The sequence below is a fragment of the Pelobates fuscus genome, chromosome 11 (genome assembly GCF_036172605.1).
Source record: "Pelobates fuscus isolate aPelFus1 chromosome 11, aPelFus1.pri, whole genome shotgun sequence".
Classification (NCBI taxonomy): Eukaryota; Metazoa; Chordata; class Amphibia; order Anura; family Pelobatidae; genus Pelobates; species Pelobates fuscus.
Window position 1 is genome coordinate 3,265,565 of NC_086327.1, and position 27,216 is coordinate 3,292,780.

Here is a 27,216-nt window from a genome sequence, read left to right on the forward strand (position 1 = left end):
TGCTCACGGTTTTGACGGCGTCAACGTGCGTGTGACTTCACGCAAAAGATGCACCTGCACGTTTTGGGGTCAAAGGCCAGCTGCAGCCAATCGGATCTGCAAGAGGGTTATTTAAATTAATTTTTCCTTGTACTCATTGCCCTGTCGTGGTTTCCCTTAGCTGGTTATCCAAGAGAGTGTTCCTGAGCATTTATTTCTGGTATTTGACTTTGGCTTCGTTTGACTTCCCTGATTTCTGGAATTCTTGACTTTTGGCTTTCCCTCATCATTGTATCTCGTTCTGTATCCCTGACCTCGGAAAGTATTCTGACAGTCTAACTCTGTGTTCCTGTCCTTAGACAAATTTTATCACCAATCCATATTGCGTTGTGTCTCGGTGTCAGGGGTGGCCAGAAAAATAAAAACAATCATTTGACTTTAAGCTTTTATATAGTCAGAAAGTTGACAATAACAGTCAAATTTCAGATATCTTTCCTGCCTATGGCATGTCACACCTCACCCCTTTTCCCAGTCCTTATATTGGAATGCTATATCCTCTGGATCAAGTCTAAAATTGAGATGCTGACTAATAAAGCAACAACTGTACCAAACACTACATACCTTTTATAATTAAAATTCCAAAACCTCTCTGTTGACAGTTATCCTGGCTCCATTAGTGACCGCCATTTGCCCTGTGCTCGCCCATTCAATCAGTGACCTTCACCTGCCCTCTGCTTGACCCATTCCATCAGTGACCGTCACCTGCCCTCTGCTTGACCCATTCCATCAGTGACCGTCACCTGCCCTCTGCTTGACCCATTCCATCAGTGACCGTCACCTGCCCTCTGCTCGACCCATTCCATCAGTGACCGTCACCTGCCCTCTGCTCGACCCATTCCATCAGTGACTGTCACCTGCCCTCTGCTCGACCCATTCCATCAGTGACCGTCACCTGCCCTCTGCTCGCCCCATTCCATCAGTGACCGTCACCTGCCCTCTGCTCGCCCCATTCCATCAGTGACCATCACCTGTTCCCTGCTCGCCCCATTCCATCAGTGAGCCTCACTGGCCCTCTGCTCGCCCCATTCCATCAGTGAGCCTCACTGACCCTCTGCTCGCCCCATTCCATCAGTGAGCCTCACTGGCCCTCTGCTCGCCCCATTCCATCAGTGAGCCTCACTGGCCCTCTGCTCGCCCCATTCCATCAGTGAGCCTCACTGGCCCTCTGCTCGCCCCATTCCATCAGTGAGCCTCACTGGCCCTCTGCTCGCCCCATTCCATCAGTGAGCCTCACTGGCCCTCTGCTCGCCCCATTCCATCAGTGAGCCTCACTGGCCCTCTGCTCGCCCCATTCCATCAGTGAGCCTCACTGGCCCTCTGCTCGCCCCATTCCATCAGTGAGCCTCACTGGCCCTCTGCTCGCCCCATTCCATCAGTGAGCCTCACTGGCCCTCTGCTCGCCCCATTCCATCAGTGACCGTCACTGGCCCTCTGCTCGCCCCATTCCATCAGTGACCGTCACTGGCCCTCTGCTCGCCCCATTCCATCAGTGACCGTCACTGGCCCTCTGCTCGCCCCATTCCATCAGTGACCGTCACTGGCCCTCTGCTCGCCCCATTCCATCAGTGACCGTCACTGGCCCTCTGCTCGCCCCATTCCATCAGTGACCGTCACTGGCCCTCTGCTCGCCCCATTCCATCAGTGACCGTCACTGGCCCTCTGCTCGCCCCATTCCATCAGTGACCATCACCTTTCCTCTTCTTGCCCCATTCCATCAGTGACCGTCACCTGCCCACTCCATTCCATCAGTGACCGTCACCTGCCCTCTGCTCGCCCAATTACATCAGTGACCGTCACCTGCCCTCTGCTCGCCCCATTCCATCAGTGACCGTCACTGGCCCTCTGCTCGCCCCATTCCATCAGTGACCGTCACTGGCCCTCTGCTCGCCCCATTCCATCAGTGACCGTCACTGGCCCTCTGCTCGCCCCATTCCATCAGTGACCGTCACTGGCCCTCTGCTCGCCCCATTCCATCAGTGACCGTCACTGGCCCTCTGCTCGCCCCATTCCATCAGTGACCGTCACTGGCCCTCTGCTCGCCCCATTCCATCAGTGACAGTCACCTTTCCTCTTCTTGCCCCATTCCATCAGTGACCGTCACCTGCCCACTCCATTCCATCAGTGACCGTCACCTGCCCTCTGCTCGCCCAATTACATCAGTGACCGTCACCTGCCCTCTGCTCGCCCAATTACATCAGTGTGCGTCACCGGCCCTCTGCTCGTGCAATTGCCTCAGTGTCACGTATTCATCATCACCTTGTGATGTTTGCACTGAAAATTGCCTTCTTAGCGGTAATGGAGGTGCCGCTCAGCGGTCCTGCGTCAGTATGCCTGACTGAAGCAACATGTTGGTGGATGCATGCCATATTGTAGCCCCATGTTCGCTCACGGTTTTGACGGTGTCAACGTGCATGTGACGTCACGCAAAAGATGCACCTGCACGTTTTGGGGTCAAAGGCCAGTTACGGCCAATCAGATCTGCAAGAGGGTTATTTAAATTAATTTCTCCTTGTACTCATTGCCTTGTCGTGGTTTCCCTTAGCTGGTTATCCGAGAGAGTGTTCCTGATTGTAGTATTTCTGGTATTTGACTTTCCTGATTTCTGGTATCCTTGGCTTTCCCTCATCGTTGTATCTCGTTCTGTATCCCGGACCTCGGCAAGTATTGTGACTATTCTTGGATATGTTAAGTCCGGCCATTCTAAGGTCCTTTTATACATTATCCTTAGTCTTAGGTGTGATATTGTTCTGCGTGCTGGATCAACTAGTAATCCTGACACTCAGTGACCTTCACCTTCCCTGTGCTCTCCACATTACATCAGTAACCATCACCTGACCTTTGTTCCTTCCATCAGTGACCGTCACCTGCCCTCTGCTCATCCCATTCCATCAGTGACCGTCACCTGCCCTCTGCTCATCCCATTCCATCAGTGACCGTCACCTGCCCTCTGCTCATCCCATTCCATCAGTGACCGTCACCTGCCCTCTGCTCATCCCATTACATCAGTGACCTTCACCTGCCCTCAGCTTGTCCCATTCCATCATTGAGCATCACCTGCTCTCTGCTCGCCCAATTCCATCAATGACCCTACATCTGCCCTCTGCTCGCCCCATTCCATCAGTGACCCTACATCTGCCCTCTCCTCGCCCCATTCCATCAGTGAGCATTACCTGCCCTCTGCTTGTCCCATTCCATCAATGACCCTACACCTGCCCGCTGCTCTTTCCATTCCATCAACAACCTTCACCTGCACTCTGCTCTCCCTATTCTATCAGTTACCATCACCTACCCTCTGCTAGTCCTATTCCATCAATAACCGTCACGTACCCTCTTCTTGCCCCATGCCATCAGAGACCATCATCTGCCCTGTGCACTTCTCATCCCATCAGTGACTGTCACCTAACCTCTGCTCGCCCTACTATTATGGGAACTTTCTGAGTAAATAACCTTTGTAGCGGACCCCGGATAATCGGACCGGTTATCTCCGCTAATCTCTTCCTTCAGCCGCTCAGGATCCACTCAGAATAATACGAGACCCATTTCCCCCCAGTAACTGGACGAGACACAGCTCTGGGAGAACAACACAATTTTATTTCCACACATGGCATTATGCATAGCCCCATGCATGGGGTCTTCAACACACACAAACAGGGATTGTATCCCATGATCCTCTATACTTAAGGGGTCGCTGTTCATTTGTCTCCCAAATATGGAAAGCACACCATTCAGGCGAGGGGTATGTTGCCAGTGCAAACGTTGCGGTTTCACACTTATGTTGTAAGTGCGAACGTTCTAATTAATTGGTGGGAGCGTTCTAATGGGGCACTGGGGTCGTCCGCCTTTCGGGAGACAAATGGTTTCCGTTCGTAGGAACACTCCCGAACAGGAAAATAGGGTATAGTACACCAGGGGAAAGTATACGAATAGGCAATGGTTCTGCTACACCCTCCATGCAGCAGCTTGCATTTCAACGTATTACTGTGCGGCTGTCTCACACGTCATCTATACGTTGTATATCTCTGGATACATTGCACTTCCTCTTGTACTCCCTTGGGTCGAGGTTGCCAAAGGTAGATCTCCAGCATATTCAAAACTATAGTTTCCATGATGCTTTGCCACACCTACCCTAGATGGTCAATAGGGCCCTCCTCTCTTCGTACACTTTATAGGAACACTGTAGCCACAATAATGATTCCATCTAATTTAAGTGGTTATAGTACGGATGCAAACAAAAGAGGATGCAGCTGTAGATCTACAACATAAAAACCAAATAATAGTGTAACACTGTTGAATAAATATAAATGCGCTATAATGAGTAACACTCACAAGATAGATGAAAAAAATATTGCCCAACTCGGCCAATCTAACCTTTAGTTTACAGTTTGGATCTAAAATGAGTTGAGTTAATAACTCTGTAGGTCTCTCAGGGGTACTCACTAAACTCTGACTAGTTTGAGATTTATGGGGAAGTGACGCCAGGATAGCAGTTCTGGAAATACGAGGGGAAGACATTTTTCTATTTAGATATTTTAGTATAAAATTTTCACTTTGCAGTCTAGTGGATTACTCTCTCTGTATCTTTAATTCTCTGTCTCTCACAATCTCACTCAGTTCCTCTGATTCCCTGACTCTCTCATTCTGTCTCTCTCTGTAATTCTCTCGCTCTCTCTCTCTCTTTCTCTGTCTCGCTCAGTCTCTCACCGTCTCTCTCGCTCAGTCTCTCTCTCTGTATCTATCAGTATTTCACTGTCTCTCTCTGTCTCACTTAGTCTCTCTGTCAGTCTCTCTCTGTCTCTCTCCTCTCTGCTCTCTGTGGTGTGAAAGAAATTATCCTGTTTTAGACCTGGCACAGGCACCGGATGGATTCTGCTTGGGGGAGGGGGGGGGGGGGGGGGGGAGAAACTAGTGGAGCATATGCAGCTGGTAATATCCCTCCATATAGGGTAGCGCAGTCTCTCTTTATGTGTCCGGCGGCCTCCCATATATTGGGTCATACCATGGAGAAGCACTGGGCATTTCCGGTTTCTGTTGTGAAAGACTTTCCATCTGAGTCATGATTGAGGTCTCTCTGTTGCATTGTACATCACTATGGATCATGCAGGCTCTCCATTAATGACAGTAATAACAGTATTTCTCCATTCCTGAGGTCTTCCTCCTTTCCATAAAGCCCGTCATGGTGGTTAATTAATGAAAGCAGGCCATAGGTTGTACAGAGGGCAATATTCATTGAAGAGAGGTAAAGAACTTCTGGGGTCTCTAGGATTTGGTCACTTTAACGAATGACATTATATTAGGTTACCAGCATCTTTGTTTACAAAGATTCAGTGAGCGTTAAAGTGTTACACCAAGCGCCAGCAGCACTTTATTGATTTGAAGTGGTTATGGTGCCTAAAGTCTGTGTGTGCCGTGTTTTGCTACAAAACGCTCAGATGTAGAGGTTAACCAGAAGCCAACAAGAGTTCAGAATGGCTGATATGAATTCTGTGCAAATTTGGTATCCGTCATCGGCACCCACAGCATGCCAATAAAAGTCAGCCAACAGTGGCATTAAGGAATGACCATGTCACCCATATCATACTTTCAGCCCTACCTTCCTGGTATCACTCCTCCTCCAGTGAGGGAGACACACGATGTATCCCATATCATCCTCTCAGCCCGACCTTCCTGGTGAGAACGTGTACCGTACGTTTTAGCAGTTCTTTATTTTTTGGGTTGGTACCAGTTGTGACGGATCACCTGGAACCCGACTGGGCACCTCCGTCAACAGATGCTTCCTAGCTGACACCGAGGACCACAAGTACCGCACTGGACACCACAACTGCCGTAGCTTAACTGGAATCTTGCCGTCTTCCTTCCACCCTGGACCAACCTCTGACATCCAGGACTGAGTGGGAGAGACCTCTCCTACTCCAGAGAGCATAGCAGGAACAGCTCTTAGAAGAGCTAGTGATTATACTCATGGGGGTATAGTGATTATAGCAATCCCCAGAGTGTATGTAGTTCTCCAATCCCCCAAAAATGAGCCTAAACTTCATGAAGGGTAGAACAAGTCTGTTTAATGGAAGCCAAAGCTGGCCTTTTATGCAAATTTCCCAACAAAGGTGAACCTTTTCAGGCACAGGGACACAAAGTGTACAAGCCAATAAAAACAATGTGACAATGAATGACACTACCACGTCCAGTAAACAATCTCTCCCCTCTGCCTGTGATATAATTAAGGCAGATAATGCATGAACTTTATTATCCCCAGGCAGAAAAAAACCCCACATTTTTACAAAGTGCCAAAAGTACCCCAAAACACAACATATCCCCATAAATGTTACCTAGCTCTGATCTGGGTGAACAACATATCCAAAAATCACCCAGATCAGATAAGGGGTTCAGAAGTTTTATGGAAGTCATTTTTTCCTAGGCACAGGCATGGTCCCATGCCCAAACAGTTCCATAGAATCGCGGCTAAGTGCCGCTGGAGGACCAACTGGGAACCACGAGGTTTTCATGCCGAAAATAGTTCCAGGGCATTCGCGGCCAAGTCCCCTGAAGTCCATTCGAACAAGATGGCCGCCACCACGTGTTCGAATGTCGAATGGCAGCCACTTTGGCTGTTCGGGAGTTCGAAGAACCATTGTTTAAAGTCCCAATAGCCATAAATAGGGTCTCTCAACCACATGTCACAGGGTAAAAGGCTGGCAAGTAGTCCCCTCCAAAGTTGTTTTCGTCACACCAGTATAGGAAGGATTGGAAAGGTTTTTGGTGGAATTACCCTTTAATATGCATAGAACGGACTCCCTGCAGAAAATCCAACTGTTGCACCACATCCCTCCAGTATTTCAAACAGGCAAATCACACCACAACTAGCCATGAAATGTCAATCCTCCTCATTTCCAGGTACAGTAAGACAATCACTTTGTAAATGATTTGCAAGGATTAGCTCAGTTCATGGTTGGACTGGCGCAGATTAATGCAGCTCTTTATATTTCTTATAATCTAAAGCAGTTTTATGGAGCATTGTGGATAACGAGTGCCCATAGAGGTCAATTAACTAACCAAGCAACTAGAGGTGAAAATACACAAAAAAAAAAAAAAGAAAAAAACCACGTACACAGTCATTAACATGGTGCAAACACCGCTTCATGCCCTGGTTCACCTACTGAACAAAGTCATGAAAGTGGTGAGGGTACAGTTAGTTATACTGGGTGGGTTTATATTAGAGGGACACTCCAGGCTCCCACACACGTTAGATGCACTGTGTAGGTTAGGTTACAGTTAGTTATACTGGGTGGGTTTATATTATTAAAGGGACACTCCAGGCACCCACACACGTTAGATGCACTGTGTAGGTTAGGTTACAGTTAGTTATACTGGGTGGGTTTATATTATTAAAGGGACACTCCAGGCTCCCACACACGTTAGGAGCACTGTGTAGGTTAGGTTACAGTTAGTTATACTGGGTGGGTTTATATTATTAAAGGGATACTCCAGGCTCCCACACACGTTAGATGCACTGTGTAGGTTAGGTTACAGTTAGTTATACTGGGTGGGTTTATATTATTAAAGGGACACTCCAGGCTCCCACACACGTTAGGTGCACTGTGTAGGTTAGGTTACAGTTAGTTATACTGGGTGGGTTTATATTATTAAAGGGACACTCCAGGCTCCCACACACGTTAGATGCACTGTGTAGGTTAGGTTACAGGTAGTTATACTGGGTGGGTTTATATTATTAAAGGGACACTCTAGGCTCCCTCACACGTTCGGTGCACTGTGTAGGTTAGGTTACAGTTAGTTATACTGGGTGGGTTTATATTATTAAAGGGACACTCCAGGCTCCCACACACGTTAGATGCACTGTGTAGGTTAGGTTACAGTTATACTGGGTGGGTTTATATTATTAAAGGGACACTCCAGGCTCCCACACACGTTAGATGCACTGTGTAGGTTAGGTTACAGTTAGTTATACTGGGTGGGTTTATATTATTAAAGGGACACTCCAGGCTCCCACACACGTTAGATGCACTGTGTAGGTTAGGTTACAGTTAGTTATACTGGGTGGGTTTATATTATTAAAGGGACACTCCAGGCTCCCACACACGTTAGATGCACTGTGTAGGTTAGGTTACAGTTAGTTATAGTGGGTGGGTTTATATTATTAAAGGGACACTCCAGGCTCCCACACACGTTAGGTGCACTGTGTAGGTTAGGTTACAGTTAGTTATACTGGGTGGGTTTATATTATTAAAGGGACACTCCAGGCTCCCACACACGTTAGGTGCATTGTGTAGGTTAGGTTACAGTTATACTGAGTGGGTTTATATTATTAAAGGAACACGCCAGGCTCCCACACATGTTAGGAGCACTGTGTAGGTTAGGTTACAGTTATACTGGGTGGGTTTATATTATTAAAGTGAAACTCCAGGCTCCCACACACTCACGCTAGGTGCACTATGTAGGTTAGGTTACAGTTAGTTATACTGGGTGGGTTTATATTATTAAAGGGATACTCCAGGCTCCCACACACGTTAGATGCACATTGTAGGTTAGGTTACAGTTATACTGGGTGGGTTTATATTATTAAAGGGAACTCCAGGCTCCCACACACGTTAGGTGCATTGTGTAGGTTAGGTTACAGTTATACTGAGTGGGTTTATATTATTAAAGGAACACGCCAGGCTCCCACATACGTTAGATGCACTGTGTAGGTTAGGTTACAGTTAGTTATACTGGGTGGGTTTATATTATTAAAGGGACACTCCAGGCTCCCACACACGTTAGATGCAATGTGTAGGTTAGGTTACAGTTAGTTATACTGGGTGGGTTTATATTATTAAAGGAACACGCCAGGCTCCCACATACGTTAGATGCACTGTGTAGGTTAGGTTACAGTTAGTTATACTGGGTGGGTTTATATTATTAAATAGACACTCCAGGCTCCCACACACGTTAGATGCACTGTGTAGGTGTAACGGCTTACCTTGGTTGGGAGTCTGTACTGCAGATATATGCTCACCCTTGCAATTAAACACAGGCCAAGGTGGTCAGGTAAGAACTCACCTGACCTGTGAGGCTGTGCAGGTTAATGCTCCAAGTCGCAGTACAGAAACGGATAAACCAGGAGAATAGTCGTGGGTAAGCCAGAGGTCAGTGGGTGCCAGAAATCAGAATAAGCGAGTAGAGAGCCGAGGTCAGAGGATGCCAGAAGTCAGGGTACAACGAAATAACAATCCAAGGTCAGGAGAACACTGGAACACGAAACAGCAATACTTGAACCAGAGTCAATGAACTGACACTGCCCTCAGGGAGAGGCAGTGTCTTATACCTGGCTAATTGGTGATCAGCCACAGGTGTGCTGAGAATGTTGGAGCAGCCACAGAATAACGTCCAGCCCCTAGTGCTGGATACAAGACAAGATTATACTTCAAGCAATTTCTAGAGCTGTATAGTGGCTCAGAGGCAAGAGAGGAGGTCCAGGATTGCAGAGTACCCAGGTTCAAGTCCCTCATCGGGCACTTTTGGGGCGACCTCGTCTGGATGTCGCGGTGAGAACTGTGACGTTAGGTTAGGTTACAGTTAGTTATACTGGGTGGGTTTATATTATTAAAGGGACACTCCAGGCTCCCACACACGTTAGATGCACTGTGTAGGTTAGGTTACAGTTAGTTATACTGGGTGGGTTTATATTATTAAAGGGACACTCCAGGCTCCCACACACGTTAGATGCACTGTGTAGGTTAGGTTACAGTTAGTTATACTGGGTGGGTTTATATTATTAAAGGGACACTCCAGGCTCCCACACACGTTAGATGCACTGTGTAGGTTAGGTTACAGTTAGTTATACTGGGTGGGTTTATATTATTAAAGGGACACTCCAGGCTCCCACACACATTAGATGCACTGTGTAAGTTAGGTTACAGTTAGTTATACTGGGTGGGTTTATATTATTAAAGGGACACTCCAGGCACCCACACACGTTAGGTGCACTGTGTAGGTTAGGTTACAGTTAGTTATACTGGGTGGGTTTATATTATTAAAGGGACACTCCAGGCACCCACACACGTTAGGTGCACTGTGTAGGTTAGGTTACAGTTAGTTATACTGGGTGGGTTTATATTATTAAAGGGACACTCCAGGCACCCACACACGTTAGGTGCACTGTGTAGGTTAGGTTACAGTTAGTTATACTGGGTGGGTTTATATTATTAAAGGGACACTCCAGGCACCCACACACGTTAGGTGCACTGTGTAGGTTAGGTTACAGTTAGTTATACTGGGTGGGTTTATATTATTAAAGGGACACTCCAGGCTCCCACACACGTTAGGTGCACTGTGTAGGTTAGGTTACAGTTAGTTATACTGGGTAGGTTTATATTATTAAAGGGACACTCCAGGCTCCCACACACATTAGATGCACTGTGTAGGTTAGGTTACAATTAGTTATACTGGGAGGGTTTATATTATTAAAGGGACACTCCAGGCTCCCACACACGTTAGATGCACTGTGTAGGTTAGGTTACAGTTATACTGGGTGGGTTTATATTATTAAAGGGACACCCCAAGCTCCCACACACGTTAGGTGCACTGTGTAGGTTAGGTTACAGTTAGTTATACTGGGTGGGTTTATATTATTAAAGGGACACTCCAGGCTCCCACACACACGTTAGATGCACTGTGTAGGTTAGGTTACAGTTATACTGGGTGGGTTTATATTATTAAAGGGACACTCCAGGCTCCCACACACGTTAGATGCACTGTGTAGGTTAGGTTATAGTTAGTTATACTGGGTGGGTTTATATTATTAAAGGGATACTCCAGGCTCCCACACACGTTAGATGCACTGTGTAGGTTAGGTTACAGTTAGTTATACTGGGTGGGTTTATATTATTAAAGGGACACTCCAGGCTCCCACACACGTTAGGTGCACTGTGTAGGTTAGGTTACAGTTAGTTATACTGGGTGGGTTTATATTAGAGGGACACTCCAGGCTCCCACACACATTAGATGCACTGTGTAGGTTAGGTTACAGTTATACTGGGTGGGTTTATATTATTAAAGGGATACTCCAGGCTCCCACACACGTTAGATGCACTGTGTAGGTTAGGTTACAGTTATACTGGGTGGGTTTATATTATTAAAGGGACACTCCAGGCTCCCACACACGTTAGATGCACTGTGTAGGTTAGGTTACAGTTAGTTATACTGGGTGGGTTTATATTATTAAAGGGACAATCCAGGCTCCCACACACGTTAGGTGCACTGTGTAGGTTAGGTTACAGTTAGTTATACTGGGTGGGTGTATATTAGAGGGACACTCCAGGCTCCCACACACATTAGATGCACTGTGTAGGTTAGGTTACAGTTATACTGGGTGGGTTTATATTATTAAAGGGATACTCCAGGTTCCCACACACGTTAGATGCACTGTGTAGGTTAGGTTACAGTTAGTTATACTGGGTGGGTTTATATTATTAAAGGGATACTCCAGGCTCCCACACACGTTAGATGCACTGTGTAGGTTAGGTTACAGTTAGTTATACTGAGTGGGTTTATATTATTAAAGGGACACTCCAGGCTCCCACACACGTTAGATGCACTGTGTAGGTTAGGTTACAGTTAGTTATACTGGGTGGGTTTATATTATTAAAGGGACACTCCAGGCTCCCACACACGTTAGATGCACTGTGTAGGTTAGGTTACAGTTAGTTATACTGGGTGGGTTTATATTATTAAAGGGACACTCCAGGCTCCCACACACGTTAGATGCACTGTGTAGGTTAGGTTACAGTTAGTTATACTGGGTGGGTTTATATTATTAAAGGGACACTCCAGGCTCCCACACACGTTAGATGCACTGTGTAGGTTAGGTTACAGTTAGTTATACTGGGTGGGTTTATATTATTAAAGGGACACTCCAGGCTCCCACACACATTAGATGCACTGTGTAAGTTAGGTTACAGTTAGTTATACTGGGTGGGTTTATATTATTAAAGGGACACTCCAGGCACCCACACACGTTAGGTGCACTGTGTAGGTTAGGTTACAGTTAGTTATACTGGGTGGGTTTATATTATTAAAGGGACACTCCAGGCACCCACACACGTTAGGTGCACTGTGTAGGTTAGGTTACAGTTAGTTATACTGGGTGGGTTTATATTATTAAAGGGACACTCCAGGCTCCCACACACGTTAGGTGCACTGTGTAGGTTAGGTTACAGTTAGTTATACTGGGTAGGTTTATATTATTAAAGGGACACTCCAGGCTCCCACACACATTAGATGCACTGTGTAGGTTAGGTTACAATTAGTTATACTGGGAGGGTTTATATTATTAAAGAGACACTCCAGGCTCCCACACACGTTAGATGCACTGTGTAGGTTAGGTTACAGTTATAGTGGGTGGGTTTATATTATTAAAGGGACACTCCAGGCTCCCACACACGTTAGATGCACTGTGTAGGTTAGGTTACAGTTAGTTATACTGGGTGGGTTTATATTATTAAAGGGACACTCCAGGCTCCCACACACATTAGATGCACTGTGTAAGTTAGGTTACAGTTAGTTATACTGGGTGGGTTTATATTATTAAAGGGACACTCCAGGCTCCCACACACGTTAGGTGCACTGTGTAGGTTAGGTTACAGTTAGTTATACTGGGTGGGTTTATATTATTAAAGGGACACTCCAGGCACCCACACACGTTAGGTGCACTGTGTAGGTTAGGTTACAGTTAGTTATACTGGGTGGGTTTATATTATTAAAGGGACACTCCAGGCACCCACACACGTTAGGTGCACTGTGTAGGTTAGGTTACAGTTAGTTATACTGGGTGGGTTTATATTATTAAAGGGACACTCCAGGCTCCCACACACGTTAGGTGCACTGTGTAGGTTAGGTTACAGTTAGTTATACTGGGTGGGTTTATATTATTAAAGGGACACTCCAGGCTCCCACACACGTTAGGTGCACTGTGTAGGTTAGGTTACAGTTAGTTATACTGGGTGGGTTTATATTATTAAAGGGACACTCCAGGCACCCACACATGTTAGGAGCACTGTGTAGGTTAGGTTACAGTTATACTGGGTGGGTTTATATTATTAAAGGGAACTCCAGGCTCCCACACACGTTAGGTGCATTGTGTAGGTTAGGTTACAGTTATACTGAGTGGGTTTATATTATTAAAGGAACACGCCAGGCTCCCACATACGTTAGATGCACTGTGTAGGTTAGGTTACAGTTAGTTATACTGGGTGGGTTTATATTATTAAAGGGACACTCCAGGCTCCCACACACGTTAGATGCACTGTGTAGGTGTAACGGCTTACCTTGGTTGGGAGTCTGTACTGCAGATATATGCTCACCCTTGCAATTAAACACAGGCCAAGGTGGTCAGGTAAGAACTCACCTGACCTGTGAGGCTGTGCAGGTTAATGCTCCAAGTCGCAGTACAGAAACGGATAAACCAGGAGAATAGTCGTGGGTAAGCCAGAGGTCAGTGGGTGCCAGAAATCAGAATAAGCGAGTAGAGAGCCGAGGTCAGAGGATGCCAGAAGTCAGGGTACAACGAAATAACAATCCAAGGTCAGGAGAACACTGGAACACGAAACAGCAATACTTGAACCAGAGTCAATGAACTGACACTACCCTCAGGGAGAGGCAGTGTCTTATACCTGGCTAATTGGTGATCAGCCACAGGTGTGCTGAGAATGTTGGAGCAGCCACAGAATAACGTCCAGCCCCTAGTGCTGGATACAAGACAAGATTATACTTCAAGCAATTTCTAGAGCTGTATAGTGGCTCAGAGGCAAGAGAGGAGGTCCAGGATTGCAGAGTACCCAGATTCAAGTCCCTCATCGGGCACTTTTGGGGCGACCTCGTCTGGATGTCGCGGTGAGAACTGTGACGTTAGGTTAGGTTAGGTTACAGTTAGTTATACTGGGAGGGTTTATATTATTAAAGGGACACTCCAGGCTCCCACACACGTTAGATGCACTGTGTAGGTTAGGTTACAGTTAGTTATACTGGGTGGGTTTATATTATTAAAGGGACACTCCAGGCTCCCACACACGTTAGATGCACTGTGTAGGTTAGGTTACAGTTAGTTATACTGGGTGGGTTTATATTATTAAAGGGACACTCCAGGCACCCACACACGTTAGGTGCACTGTGTAGGTTAGGTTACAGTTAGTTATACTGGGTGGGTTTATATTATTAAAGGGACACTCCAGGCACCCACACACGTTAGGTGCACTGTGTAGGTTAGGTTACAGTTAGTTATACTGGGTGGGTTTATATTATTAAAGGGACACTCCAGGCTCCCACACACGTTAGGTGCACTGTGTAGGTTAGGTTACAGTTAGTTATACTGGGTAGGTTTATATTATTAAAGGGATACCCCAGGCTCCCACACGTTAGATGCACTGTGTAGGTTATGTTACAGTTAGTTATACTGGGTGGGTTTATATTATTAAAGGGACACTCCAGGCTCCCACACACATTAGATGCACTGTGTAGGTTAGGTTACAATTAGTTATACTGGGAGGGTTTATATTATTAAAGAGACACTCCAGGCTCCCACACACGTTAGATGCACTGTGTAGGTTAGGTTACAGTTATACTGGGTGGGTTTATATTATTAAAGGGACACTCCAGGCTCCCACACACGTTAGATGCACTGTGTAGGTTAGGTTACAGTTAGTTATACTGGGTGGGTTTATATTATTAAAGGGGCACTCCAGGCTCCCACACACGTTAGATGCACTGTGTAGGTTAGGTTAGGTTACAGTTAGTTATACTGGGTGGGTTTATATTATTAAAGGGACACTCCAGGCTCCCACACACGTTAGATGCACTGTGTAGGTTAGGTTACAGTTAGTTATAGTGGGTGGGTTTATATTATTAAAGGGACACTCCAGGCTCCCACACACGTTAGGTGCACTGTGTAGGTTAGGTTACAGTTAGTTATACTGGGTGGGTTTATATTATTAAAGGGACACTCCAGGCACCCACACACGTTAGGTGCACTGTGTAGGTTAGGTTACAGTTAGTTATACTGGGTGGGTTTATATTATTAAAGGGACACTCCAGGCACCCACACACGTTAGGTGCACTGTGTAGGTTAGGTTACAGTTAGTTATACTGGGTGGGTTTATATTATTAAAGGGACACTCCAGGCTCCCACACACGTTAGGTGCACTGTGTAGGTTAGGTTACAGTTAGTTATACTGGGTAGGTTTATATTATTAAAGGGATACCCCAGGCTCCCACACGTTAGATGCACTGTGTAGGTTAGGTTACAATTAGTTATACTGGGAGGGTTTATATTATTAAAGGGACACTCCAGGCTCCCACACACGTTAGATGCACTGTGTAGGTTAGGTTACAGTTATACTGGGTGGGTTTATATTATTAAAGGGATACTCCAGGTTCCCACACACGTTAGATGCACTGTGTAGGTTAGGTTACAGTTAGTTATACTGGGTGGGTTTATATTATTAAAGGGACACCCCAAGCTCCCACACACGTTAGGTGCACTGTGTAGGTTAGGTTACAGTTAGTTATACTGGGTGGGTTTATATTATTAAAGGGACACTCCAGGCTCCCACACACGTTAGATGCACTGTGTAGGTTAGGTTACAGTTATACTGGGTGGGTTTATATTATTAAAGGGACACTCCAGGCTCCCACACACGTTAGATGCACTGTGTAGGTTAGGTTATAGTTAGTTATACTGGGTGGGTTTATATTATTAAAGGGATACTCCAGGCTCCCACACACGTTAGATGCACTGTGTAGGTTAGGTTACAGTTAGTTATACTGGGTGGGTTTATATTATTAAAGGGATACTCCAGGCTCCCACACACGTTAGATGCACTGTGTAGGTTAGGTTACAGTTAGTTATACTGGGTGGGTTTATATTATTAAAGGGATACTCCAGGCTCCCACACACGTTAGATGCACTGTGTAGGTTAGGTTACAGTTAGTTATACTGAGTGGGTTTATATTATTAAAGGGACACTCCAGGCTCCCACACACATTAGATGCACTGTGTAGGTTAGGTTACAGTTATACTGGGTGGGTTTATATTATTAAAGGGATACTCCAGGCTCCCACACACATTAGATGCACTGTGTAGGTTAGGTTACAGTTATACTGGGTGGGTTTATATTATTAAAGGGATACTCCAGGCTCCCACACACGTTAGATGCACTGTGTAGGTTAGGTTACAGTTAGTTATACTGGGTGGGTTTATATTATTAAAGGGACACTCCAGGCTCCCACACACATTAGATGCACTGTGTAGGTTAGGTTACAGTTATACTGGGTGGGTTTATATTATTAAAGGGATACTCCAGGTTCCCACACACGTTAGATGCACTGTGTAGGTTAGGTTACAGTTAGTTATACTGGGTGGGTTTATATTATTAAAGGGATACTCCAGGCTCCCACACACGTTAGATGCACTGTGTAGGTTAGGTTACAGTTAGTTATACTGAGTGGGTTTATATTATTAAAGGGACACTCCAGGCTCCCACACACGTTAGGTGCACTGTGTAGGTTAGGTTACAGTTAGTTATACTGGGTGGGTTTATATTATTAAAGGGACACTCCAGGCACCCACACACACGTTAGGTGCATTGTGTAGGTTAGGTTACAGTTATACTGAGTGGGTTTATATTATTAAAGGAACACGCCAGGCTCCCACATACGTTAGATGCACTGTGTAGGTTAGGTTACAGTTAGTTATACTGGGTGGGTTTATATTATTAAAGGGACACTCCAGGCTCCCACACACGTTAGATGCACTGTGTAGGTGTAACGGCTTACCTTGGTTGGGAGTCTGTACTGCAGATATATGCTCACCCTTGCAATTAAACACAGGCCAAGGTGGTCAGGTAAGAACTCACCTGACCTGTGAGGCTGTGCAGGTTAATGCTCCAAGTCGCAGTACAGAAACGGATAAACCAGGAGAATAGTCGTGGGTAAGCCAGAGGTCAGTGGGTGCCAGAAATCAGAATAAGCGAGTAGAGAGCCGAGGTCAGAGGATGCCAGAAGTCAGGGTACAACGAAATAACAATCCAAGGTCAGGAGAACACTGGAACACGAAACAGCAATACTTGAACCAGAGTCAATGAACTGACACTACCCTCAGGGAGAGGCAGTGTCTTATACCTGGCTAATTGGTGATCAGCCACAGGTGTGCTGAGAATGTTGGAGCAGCCACAGAATAACGTCCAGCCCCTAGTGCTGGATACAAGACAAGATTATACTTCAAGCAATTTCTAGAGCTGTATAGTGGCTCAGAGGCAAGAGAGGAGGTCCAGGATTGCAGAGTACCCAGATTCAAGTCCCTCATCGGGCACTTTTGGGGCGACCTCGTCTGGATGTCGCGGTGAGAACTGTGACGTTAGGTTAGGTTAGGTTACAGTTAGTTATACTGGGAGGGTTTATATTATTAAAGGGACACTCCAGGCTCCCACACACGTTAGATGCACTGTGTAGGTTAGGTTACAGTTAGTTATACTGGGTGGGTTTATATTATTAAAGGGACACTCCAGGCTCCCACACACGTTAGATGCACTGTGTAGGTTAGGTTACAGTTAGTTATACTGGGTGGGTTTATATTATTAAAGGGACACTCCAGGCACCCACACACGTTAGGTGCACTGTGTAGGTTAGGTTACAGTTAGTTATACTGGGTGGGTTTATATTATTAAAGGGACACTCCAGGCACCCACACACGTTAGGTGCACTGTGTAGGTTAGGTTACAGTTAGTTATACTGGGTGGGTTTATATTATTAAAGGGACACTCCAGGCTCCCACACACATTAGATGCACTGTGTAAGTTAGGTTACAGTTAGTTATACTGGGTGGGTTTATATTATTAAAGGGACACTCCAGGCACCCACACACGTTAGGTGCACTGTGTAGGTTAGGTTACAGTTAGTTATACTGGGTGGGTTTATATTATTAAAGGGACACTCCAGGCACCCACACACGTTAGGTGCACTGTGTAGGTTAGGTTACAGTTAGTTATACTGGGTGGGTTTATATTATTAAAGGGACACTCCAGGCTCCCACACACGTTAGGTGCACTGTGTAGGTTAGGTTACAGTTAGTTATACTGGGTAGGTTTATATTATTAAAGGGATACCCCAGGCTCCCACACGTTAGATGCACTGTGTAGGTTATGTTACAGTTAGTTATACTGGGTGGGTTTATATTATTAAAGGGACACTCCAGGCTCCCACACACATTAGATGCACTGTGTAGGTTAGGTTACAATTAGTTATACTGGGAGGGTTTATATTATTAAAGAGACACTCCAGGCTCCCACACACGTTAGATGCACTGTGTAGGTTAGGTTACAGTTATACTGGGTGGGTTTATATTATTAAAGGGACACTCCAGGCTCCCACACACGTTAGATGCACTGTGTAGGTTAGGTTACAGTTAGTTATACTGGGTGGGTTTATATTATTAAAGGGGCACTCCAGGCTCCCACACACGTTAGATGCACTGTGTAGGTTAGGTTAGGTTACAGTTAGTTATACTGGGTGGGTTTATATTATTAAAGGGACACTCCAGGCTCCCACACACGTTAGATGCACTGTGTAGGTTAGGTTACAGTTAGTTATAGTGGGTGGGTTTATATTATTAAAGGGACACTCCAGGCTCCCACACACGTTAGGTGCACTGTGTAGGTTAGGTTACAGTTAGTTATACTGGGTGGGTTTATATTATTAAAGGGACACTCCAGGCTCCCACACACGTTAGATGCACTGTGTAGGTTAGGTTACAGTTAGTTATACTGGGTGGGTTTATATTATTAAAGGGACACTCCAGGCTCCCACACACATTAGATGCACTGTGTAAGTTAGGTTACAGTTAGTTATACTGGGTGGGTTTATATTATTAAAGGGACACTCCAGGCTCCCACACACGTTAGGTGCACTGTGTAGGTTAGGTTACAGTTAGTTATACTGGGTGGGTTTATATTATTAAAGGGACACTCCAGGCACCCACACACGTTAGGTGCACTGTGTAGGTTAGGTTACAGTTAGTTATACTGGGTGGGTTTATATTATTAAAGGGACACTCCAGGCACCCACACACGTTAGGTGCACTGTGTAGGTTAGGTTACAGTTAGTTATACTGGGTGGGTTTATATTATTAAAGGGACACTCCAGGCTCCCACACACGTTAGGTGCACTGTGTAGGTTAGGTTACAGTTAGTTATACTGGGTAGGTTTATATTATTAAAGGGATACCCCAGGCTCCCACACGTTAGATGCACTGTGTAGGTTATGTTACAGTTAGTTATACTGGGTGGGTTTATATTATTAAAGGGACACTCCAGGCTCCCACACACGTTAGATGCACTGTGTAGGTTAGAAAGAAATGAGTTTGATTCCCAGCAAGGGGAAAAGACTTCATGTGTGTCCGGGGGCGACCAGACCAGGGGGTAACCCTTACACAATTGTTTGAAAAATAGAGAAGCAGACCTGGAGGTTCAGAAAAAATTGGGCGCCCCCTAGTGGAGATCCATACATATATACAGAGGGTAAAGCGTAACCTTTAATGAATGCTGTATAAAAAGGTATAGTAACCTATAATAGGATCGCAAATGAGCGATAAAAAAGAAAAAAAGTAAAACAAATATATAGGAGGTTATAGTAGAGAGAACACGTTGGATGGGGTGAAGTGTCCTTAAAATAAGTTCCCTGGAGGACACTTCAATTGTTCCCCCAACGTGTAAAAATAGCTCTCAAGTGCACTGGTAACTCGATGCAGTTATACTATATAGCACCCTCCAGGCAGTACCCAAAAATCAAACCCAACAAACCGGGATCAATGAGGGTGCATACTCAGGAGAGAACTGTGGCAATAGGAGATAACAAAACAAGGTATGTATACTAATGTGATAACACACTGTCCAGGATATATACAATGTAGCTGAGACAGCGATCTGGTGATTGGAGCCTAGCCTCCAGTGGCCAGGGGAACAGAACTGTGGGAGAGAGAGAATCAACTGTGCTTAACAGAGTTCCCCACCCCAAACCCCGTACGTCCCTTCCCTCTTGCTGCCTCTGAGGTGACTATCTCACGATCCAGATTGCTAGTATCACTCGTGGTATCAACCTTAATTGCTAACTAAATCTTTGCCGAGAGCAATGGCACCGGATAACCTCCCTGCCTGCCTGACACGTGTTTCGGCGCCGCTATCTGCGCCTTCTTCGGAGGCTTAACCTCAGTGATCCCGGTCTGTTGGGTTCGATTTTTGGGTATTGACTGGAGGGTGCTATATAGTACAACTGCATCGAGTTACCAGTGCACTTGAGAGCTATTTTTACACGTTGGGGGAACAATTGAAGTGTCCTCCAGGGAACTTATTTTAAGGACACTTCACCCCATCCAACGTGTTCTCTCTACTATAACCTCCTATATATTTGTTTTACTTTTTTTCTTTTTTATCGCTCATTTGCGATCCTATTATAGGTTACTATACCTTTTTATACAGCATTCATTAAAGGTTACGCTTTACCCTCTGTATATATGTATGGATCTCCACTAGGGGGCGCCCAATTTTTTCTGACCCTCCAGGTCTGCTTCTCTACTGTGTAGGTTAGGTTACAGTTAGTTATACTGGGTGGGTTTATATTATTAAAGGGACATTCCAGGCTCCCACACACGTTAGGTGCACTGTGTAGGTTAGGTTACAGTTAGTTATACTGGGTGGGTTTATATTATTAAAGGGACACTCCAGGCTCCCACACACGTTAGATGCACTGTGTAGGTTAGGTTACAGTTAGTTATACTGGGTGGGTTTATATTAATAAAGGGACACTCCAGGCTCCCACACACGTTAGATGCACTGTGTAGGTTAGGTTACAGTTAGTTATACTGGGTGGGTTTATATTAATAAAGGGACACTCCAGGCTCCCACACACGTTAGATGCACTGTGTAGGTTAGGTTACAGTTAGTTATACTGGGTGGGTTTATATTATTAAAGGGACACTCCAGCCTCCCACACACGTTAGGTGCACTGTGTAGGTTAGGTTACAGTTAGTTATACTGGGTGGGTTTATATTATTAAAGAGACACTCCAGCCTCCCACACACGTTAGATGCACTGTGTAGGTTAGGTTACAGTTAGTTATACTGGGTGGGTTTATATTATTAAAGGGACACTCCAGGCTCCCACACACGTTAGATGCACTGTGTAGGTTAGGTTACAGTTAGTTATACTGGGTGGGTTTATATTATTAAAGAGACACTCCAGGCTCCCACACACGTTAGGTGCACTGTGTAGGTTAGGTTACAGTTAGTTATACTGGGTGGGTTTATATTATTAAAGGGACACTCCAGGCTCCCACACACGTTAGATGCACTGTGTAGGTTAGGTTACAGTTATACTGGGTGGGTTTATATTATTAAAGGGACACTCCAGGCTCCCACACATGTTAGATGCACTGTGTAGGTTAGGTTACAGTTATACTGGGTGGGTTTATATTATTGAAGGGACACTCCAGGCTCCCACACACGTTAGATGCACTGTGTAGGTTAGGTTACAGTTATACTGGGTGGGTTTATATTATTAAAGGGACACTCCAGGCTCCCACACACGTTAGATGCACTGTGTAGGTTAGGTTATAGTTAGTTATAGGCTCTTGGGTTTATATTATTAAAGGGACACAAATTTGTTTTCCTGACACTATAGTGATCCTTTAATATTGTAATTCACAGTAGAAGAATCATTAAGTGTTAATTACCCCCCTCCTTCCCCCGGATTATTCCCTTGGTTGGGTTATTTTTTTAATAAATCTGGAATTTTACATCCCTTCCTCTCCACTATTTCCAGTTGGTAGTGGTTGCTGCAGTGCAGTCAGGCCTCGGGTCCTTGCTTGCGGCAGTTTGCGAAGCTATCTGCTGGTGGAGCTCTCGCACACTGTTTTTGTATGATGCTTTTTCTCCTTGTAGAGGGAGATGGGAGGAGAAGGAGGGGATGAACTGCAGTGAGGTGGTGGGGGAGAGGGCCTGGTGTCGAATTTCTGAATCCATGATGCTGAGGGAGACAGACAGAAAGGCAAAGAAAGAGACAGAGTGAAATCCAGAGAGCCAGACGCTCAGGAAGGCTGAGGGAGAGACAGACAGACGGACGGACAGACACACAAAGAACACGAGACAAAGACCCAACACAGAATGAACAATGAGGACGACACACAGCCTTGTGCACGATTAGACCCAGGCAAATGTGCAGGCTCGGGGAAGTAGACAGACAGACAGACAGACACAGACGAGACTGTCAGAGAGCAAGGGACTCAGAATGGGGGAGTGTTGCTACAGACAGTGACAGGAAAGGAGGGGAGATTCAAGCACACACATACATACACAGACAGACACACTCACAGAGACAGACACACACTGCTTTATGCATGCACTCATAGATATACACTAGTGCATTCACTCATTTACAAACCCAAACACACACTGACTCACTCACTCATTTCAGGACAAGCTTCTGTGTGATGCCCATCTAGGTACACACACACACACTGCCAGACACCTCGATAGATACACACACACACACTGTGTGACACCTCGATAGACACACACTGCCAGCGACACAAAGTGTGACACCTCCATAGATACACACACACTGCCAAGGACACACTGTGTGACACCTCCATAGATACACACACTGTGTGACACCTCCATAGATACACACACTGTGTGACACCGCCATAGATACACACACTGCCAGGAACACAAAGTGTGACATCTTGATACACTCACTTCCAGGGCCACTTGCCATGACACCACAATAAATAAACACACTGCCCGGGCCACACGGCGTGACACCAGAATTAATACACACACTGCCAGGGCCAAACACCGTGACACCTCGATAGAGACACACACTGCCCGGGCCACTCACCGTGACACCTCAATAGACACACACACTGCCAGGGCCACTAGCAGTGACACCCCGATAGACACACACTGCCAGGGCCACTAGCAGTGACACCCCGATAGACACACACTGCCAGGGCCACTAGCAGTGACACCCCGATAGACACACACTGCCAGGGCCACTAGCAGTGACACCCCGATAGACACACACACACTGCCTGGACCACTAGCCGTGACCTCAGTAGACACACACACTGCCAGGGCCACATGGCTTTATAGATAGGCACACATAGAAAGAGGCACACACTGGAGTTCCACAGCTTGCACAAGTCTTCCGACGGAGGAGGGAGAACTAACATGAAGACAATGTTACCGGCTGCAGCTGCACCACCACAGCTGTTGGTGTGAAAACTGAATTGTGGAAGGGCCACGTGGATTCCCTGACCCCCCCGCCGCACTATGATTGAGTGAGTCTAAACACACCTCTCTTCTGCTTGTTACTGATTCCTTCTGACTTACTTGCTAGGGGACCTGGGCGAGTGCGGGACCCCGGCCTGTCACTGTTTGGAGGCCTGCTATTTAGATGTTAAGGACTAGATGGGTGCGTGCTTGTAGGGTGATGATTTAATGGACAGGTTTGGGGGTCCAGGTATCAATGGTGGCACCTGGGATTAGATTGCAGGCTTACATGGTATAATATGTTGGAGCTGTGTGTGGTTTTCCCTGGTGTCATGTTCAACACGATAAGAACCGGCCTGGAGGAACCTCTGAGTAGTCTGTGATTCTGTTCAAATCCAGCTTTTGTATTGTTACCAATTTGCCATAATGCAATAACCTGGTATCGTCCGAACCCCCTGGGGAACCCTAAAATCAGATCAGGGCCTCATTTAGTGGAATACACAGGAAAGAGGGTCTTGCTATCCTCCAATATTATCTGCTGGTAATCAGTATGGAGCAGTACCCCAAAAATGAACGTTTGCATTTCCATCTGCAGTAGTTTTTCTAACGATTATGAAAAAAAATGTAAAGGGAGCAAAAATAGTAAAATGTTTGAACTATATGTAAATTTGTAATACTAGTTATATTGCCACTGTCATTGTTTACATCTGTGTCGAGGGAGCCCCAAATCTCTCATATTTACAAACCACCCAAAACCGTAAAGCAGCGAGAATCTCAGAATATCACGTTCTGGCAGAGCTTGCCCAAGCAGGACAGAATCTGTCATGGTGGAAGGAAGCGAGCGATGCAGACAGAAAGGCCCCAAGAACAGGAAAACAGACAAACAGAAACGGTAAACGCTTTCCTGTGATACAGAATGCTACCGTCTCAGATCAAGAAAGGACATGCAGCAAACCCAAGCAGCTTATTAGTGGTTTTCGTTTGACATGACGCAGAGTCTGTGTGTAAATCATGTTCATACATGTGGTCGGTCGATATCCATGACAGCTGTGGGACCAGTGCTGCACTTTATTATTATTATTTATAAAGCACCAACACGTTCTGCAGCGCTGTACACTAGGAAAACAAAACGTAACAGAATGTCCTTACAGGTTAAAGCCTGTCATTGTTTCTAGGAAGCCTGAAAGAGAGTAAAGAGAAACTGTGGCTTCCCAGGATTTGTAATATTCTGTTTCCCCATCCCTATATTTAAATGATTTGTATCTGTAACGTTAAAAATAAGATGAAATATAGAAATCTGCACCTCTTTATCCTGCAACCGGGCGCCTCCATCTTAGCTTCCTGTCAATCATTGTTATAAGCTCCGCCCATTGCACCTGGCAGTCCGCATAGAGAGAGCAGACAGAGAGGAGGAGAAATGAAATAATGTTTCTTTTTTCCTTATTTGCATGGCATGCCCTGACTGTGCCTTGTCTGACCTGCATGTTGATGTCAATTGCCGAACGTTTAGTTGTTGTCTAACACAAGTTATAGGTGATTTTCAGCATTTTTTAAAAAGTGACTTTTCCCCAGAATGTAATTAAAATGCGATTCTCAGTGTTGTGAATAAACCCAGGGAGGAATATGGGACATTGATGGGTTAGTTTAGGTCCTGGCAGGGAATTCTGGGAAATGTGTGAAGGTGACGGCTCGTTATTCCGTGGTCTTGCAGAACGTGGATACAAACGTGCGTTGCTTCATGTAATGCGTCACATAGTTTGCTGAGTGTCGGATTCACTAATAGCAGATTCCTGTCTTCATGGCAAATCCGCGAGGATATTATTTGCACTGAGTATTGTTTGTTTTGAATGGTATATGATGAGAAATAAGCCTTTGTTTAATTTAGAAACATCTGTGTATTTTTGTAGCGAGATCTGTATACAGCGCTCTGCTCTCAGGCAGAGAAATTCCAGCAGTAACCACACAGCTGCCGGACTCAAACTCCCAGCAGGAGGTGGCTGAGTGGAATGGGGTTGGTAGTCCAGCACAGGGCCGTAGCAGTACGTTATCCATTTCAGCATTAGAGGCCATCTTCACTAACCCAGTTGGTGTGTTTCCCTGAGTGTTGTTTATAACATACCCATAATCCTGCAGTGTACACGTTGGTTGAGTTGGGCGCTCACTCCAGCCTTTTGACTTGTGAAGATGCAAACCTTGTGCTTGGTGTTCCCTTATAAATAATATTAAGGTCCCTATTACTGTATCACTGAAGATGATGTATTGACAGTTACCATTTTATTCCCAAATCAGTGAGTACAGTAAGGTAATCACGTACCATGTTATAGGCTAGCACTGCTTACAGCTTTATCGTGTGCATTCCTTTTCACCGACATCAAGCCACTCACAGGCACTCTGTCCGTCCAGGCCCATTACTCAGAGCAGACACGGCTTACAAGGCATTTTAATACGTTAAAACGTCGCTGTTTACTGTGTGTCCATCTGAACCGCTGCTGGTCTAATAACCTGCTTAATGCTCTGCTAAACTAGCAGATTAACACAAAGCAGAAATGAAAGGTTCCATAGCAGGACGGGCCGTAAGTCCTTCCACCTGATTCTTGCCATAAGCAAGTTGGCGAGTTCCATTACTCTGGGTAAAGTCTGTCTACAAAACTTAATATTTAATACATAGTCACGCACAGGTTTAAAGGACGATTAGACAGGAGTTTTGCGTCCTCTCCTACTTAATTAATGAGTAATTCTGCGGGGATAAATCTTGGAAGTCAGTGAGCTGCTGGGATAAGTGATTCGCACTCACTGCGTCACACGACTCTCGCAGGTAATAATATATTATTTTCGTTCACCTCAGCTTGGACTGAAACCCTCTAACAGACGTTATAGTAACTGCGCAGTAGGCAAATACGTCTTGTTTTCACGGTCTGCCATTGACTTTACAAAATGCTGCAGTGTAGGAGCCAGCGCTGCCTGTTTTAGGATTCATTGATCGTCGGCCGGTGGGGGTTTCACACTCTTTAGAACATGCTGTTTGCTTACTGCCTTTTGTTATTCATGAAATGCTTTCTCAGCTGAATAGATCTGTCCCGGAATAAGCCGAGTAACTGGACAATGCTGAGAATGTCCGTCCTCTTATATGAACCGTTCCCAAGAGAACAGGAGTGAATGGATCCCCCAAACCTGCAGAGACGTCCTCTGTCCTCTGTCTGAATGTTGTGTTTTTACATATAAATCTGCTACATGTTCTGCAGTGTTGTATGATGGGTAAAACAAGCCTAACATTTAGAATGTTTCATTAATCAATAACCGTGAAAGTGACCCCCAGTTTAATAGATATTAATACACACGATACAGGCTTTATAGAATTGAACTGAATAGAAGTGGATGCCATTTACTATAGTATGTATTGTAACACCACTTAGTAGCTCGCTAAAAAGGGAACCATAATCTTTTTGGTGAAAGTAGCAGATATCCCGAACGATGATGGAGATAATCAGGGATCATACACGATGTCATTTAAAGTACGAGATATGGGACCTGATGTTCAGATAAAAATTATCTGTAAGAGATCCTTGATTTGTTTCCCTGCTACTCGCTAGAAATGCTGATTGCATTCGATAACGAATTGTGCAAAAAGGAAACAAACTACATTCGTGCCGTTTTTAAAGCTGGATGCCTTACGCGACATACGAAGCTGGCTTTAATGTATATAATTACACTTCGAGTGTGTCCTGCCTGGCAGCGCATGCAGCTCGGGGATAATGGCATTCATCATATCCTGCTTCATATCGGGGGACAAAGAGGACCCCCGGTTTACACGATGAGTTACCTTCTGGTCAATCCGTCCAGGACATTTATTTACAGATTCAATTTCACTGCTT

At 45.4% G+C, this 27,216-nt stretch overlaps 1 protein-coding gene across 3 annotated transcripts in view; it reads left to right on the forward strand.

Moving 5' to 3' along the window:
• The window catches only part of GRAMD1A (GRAM domain containing 1A), a 138,279-nt gene that overhangs the window by 42,130 nt on the left and 68,933 nt on the right, over window positions 1-27,216 (forward strand). The window contains exons 1-2 of one of the 3 annotated variants that reach the window (XM_063436394.1): window positions 22,020-23,013; window positions 23,176-23,412. The exons of the other annotated variants lie outside the window; for them this stretch is intronic. Coding sequence (XP_063292464.1) covers window positions 23,405-23,412 — 8 coding nt within the window. The 5' untranslated portion in view covers window positions 22,020-23,013; window positions 23,176-23,404. Of the gene's footprint in view, window positions 1-22,019; window positions 23,014-23,175; window positions 23,413-27,216 lie in introns of those variants that run through there. 3 annotated transcript variants of the gene reach the window in all.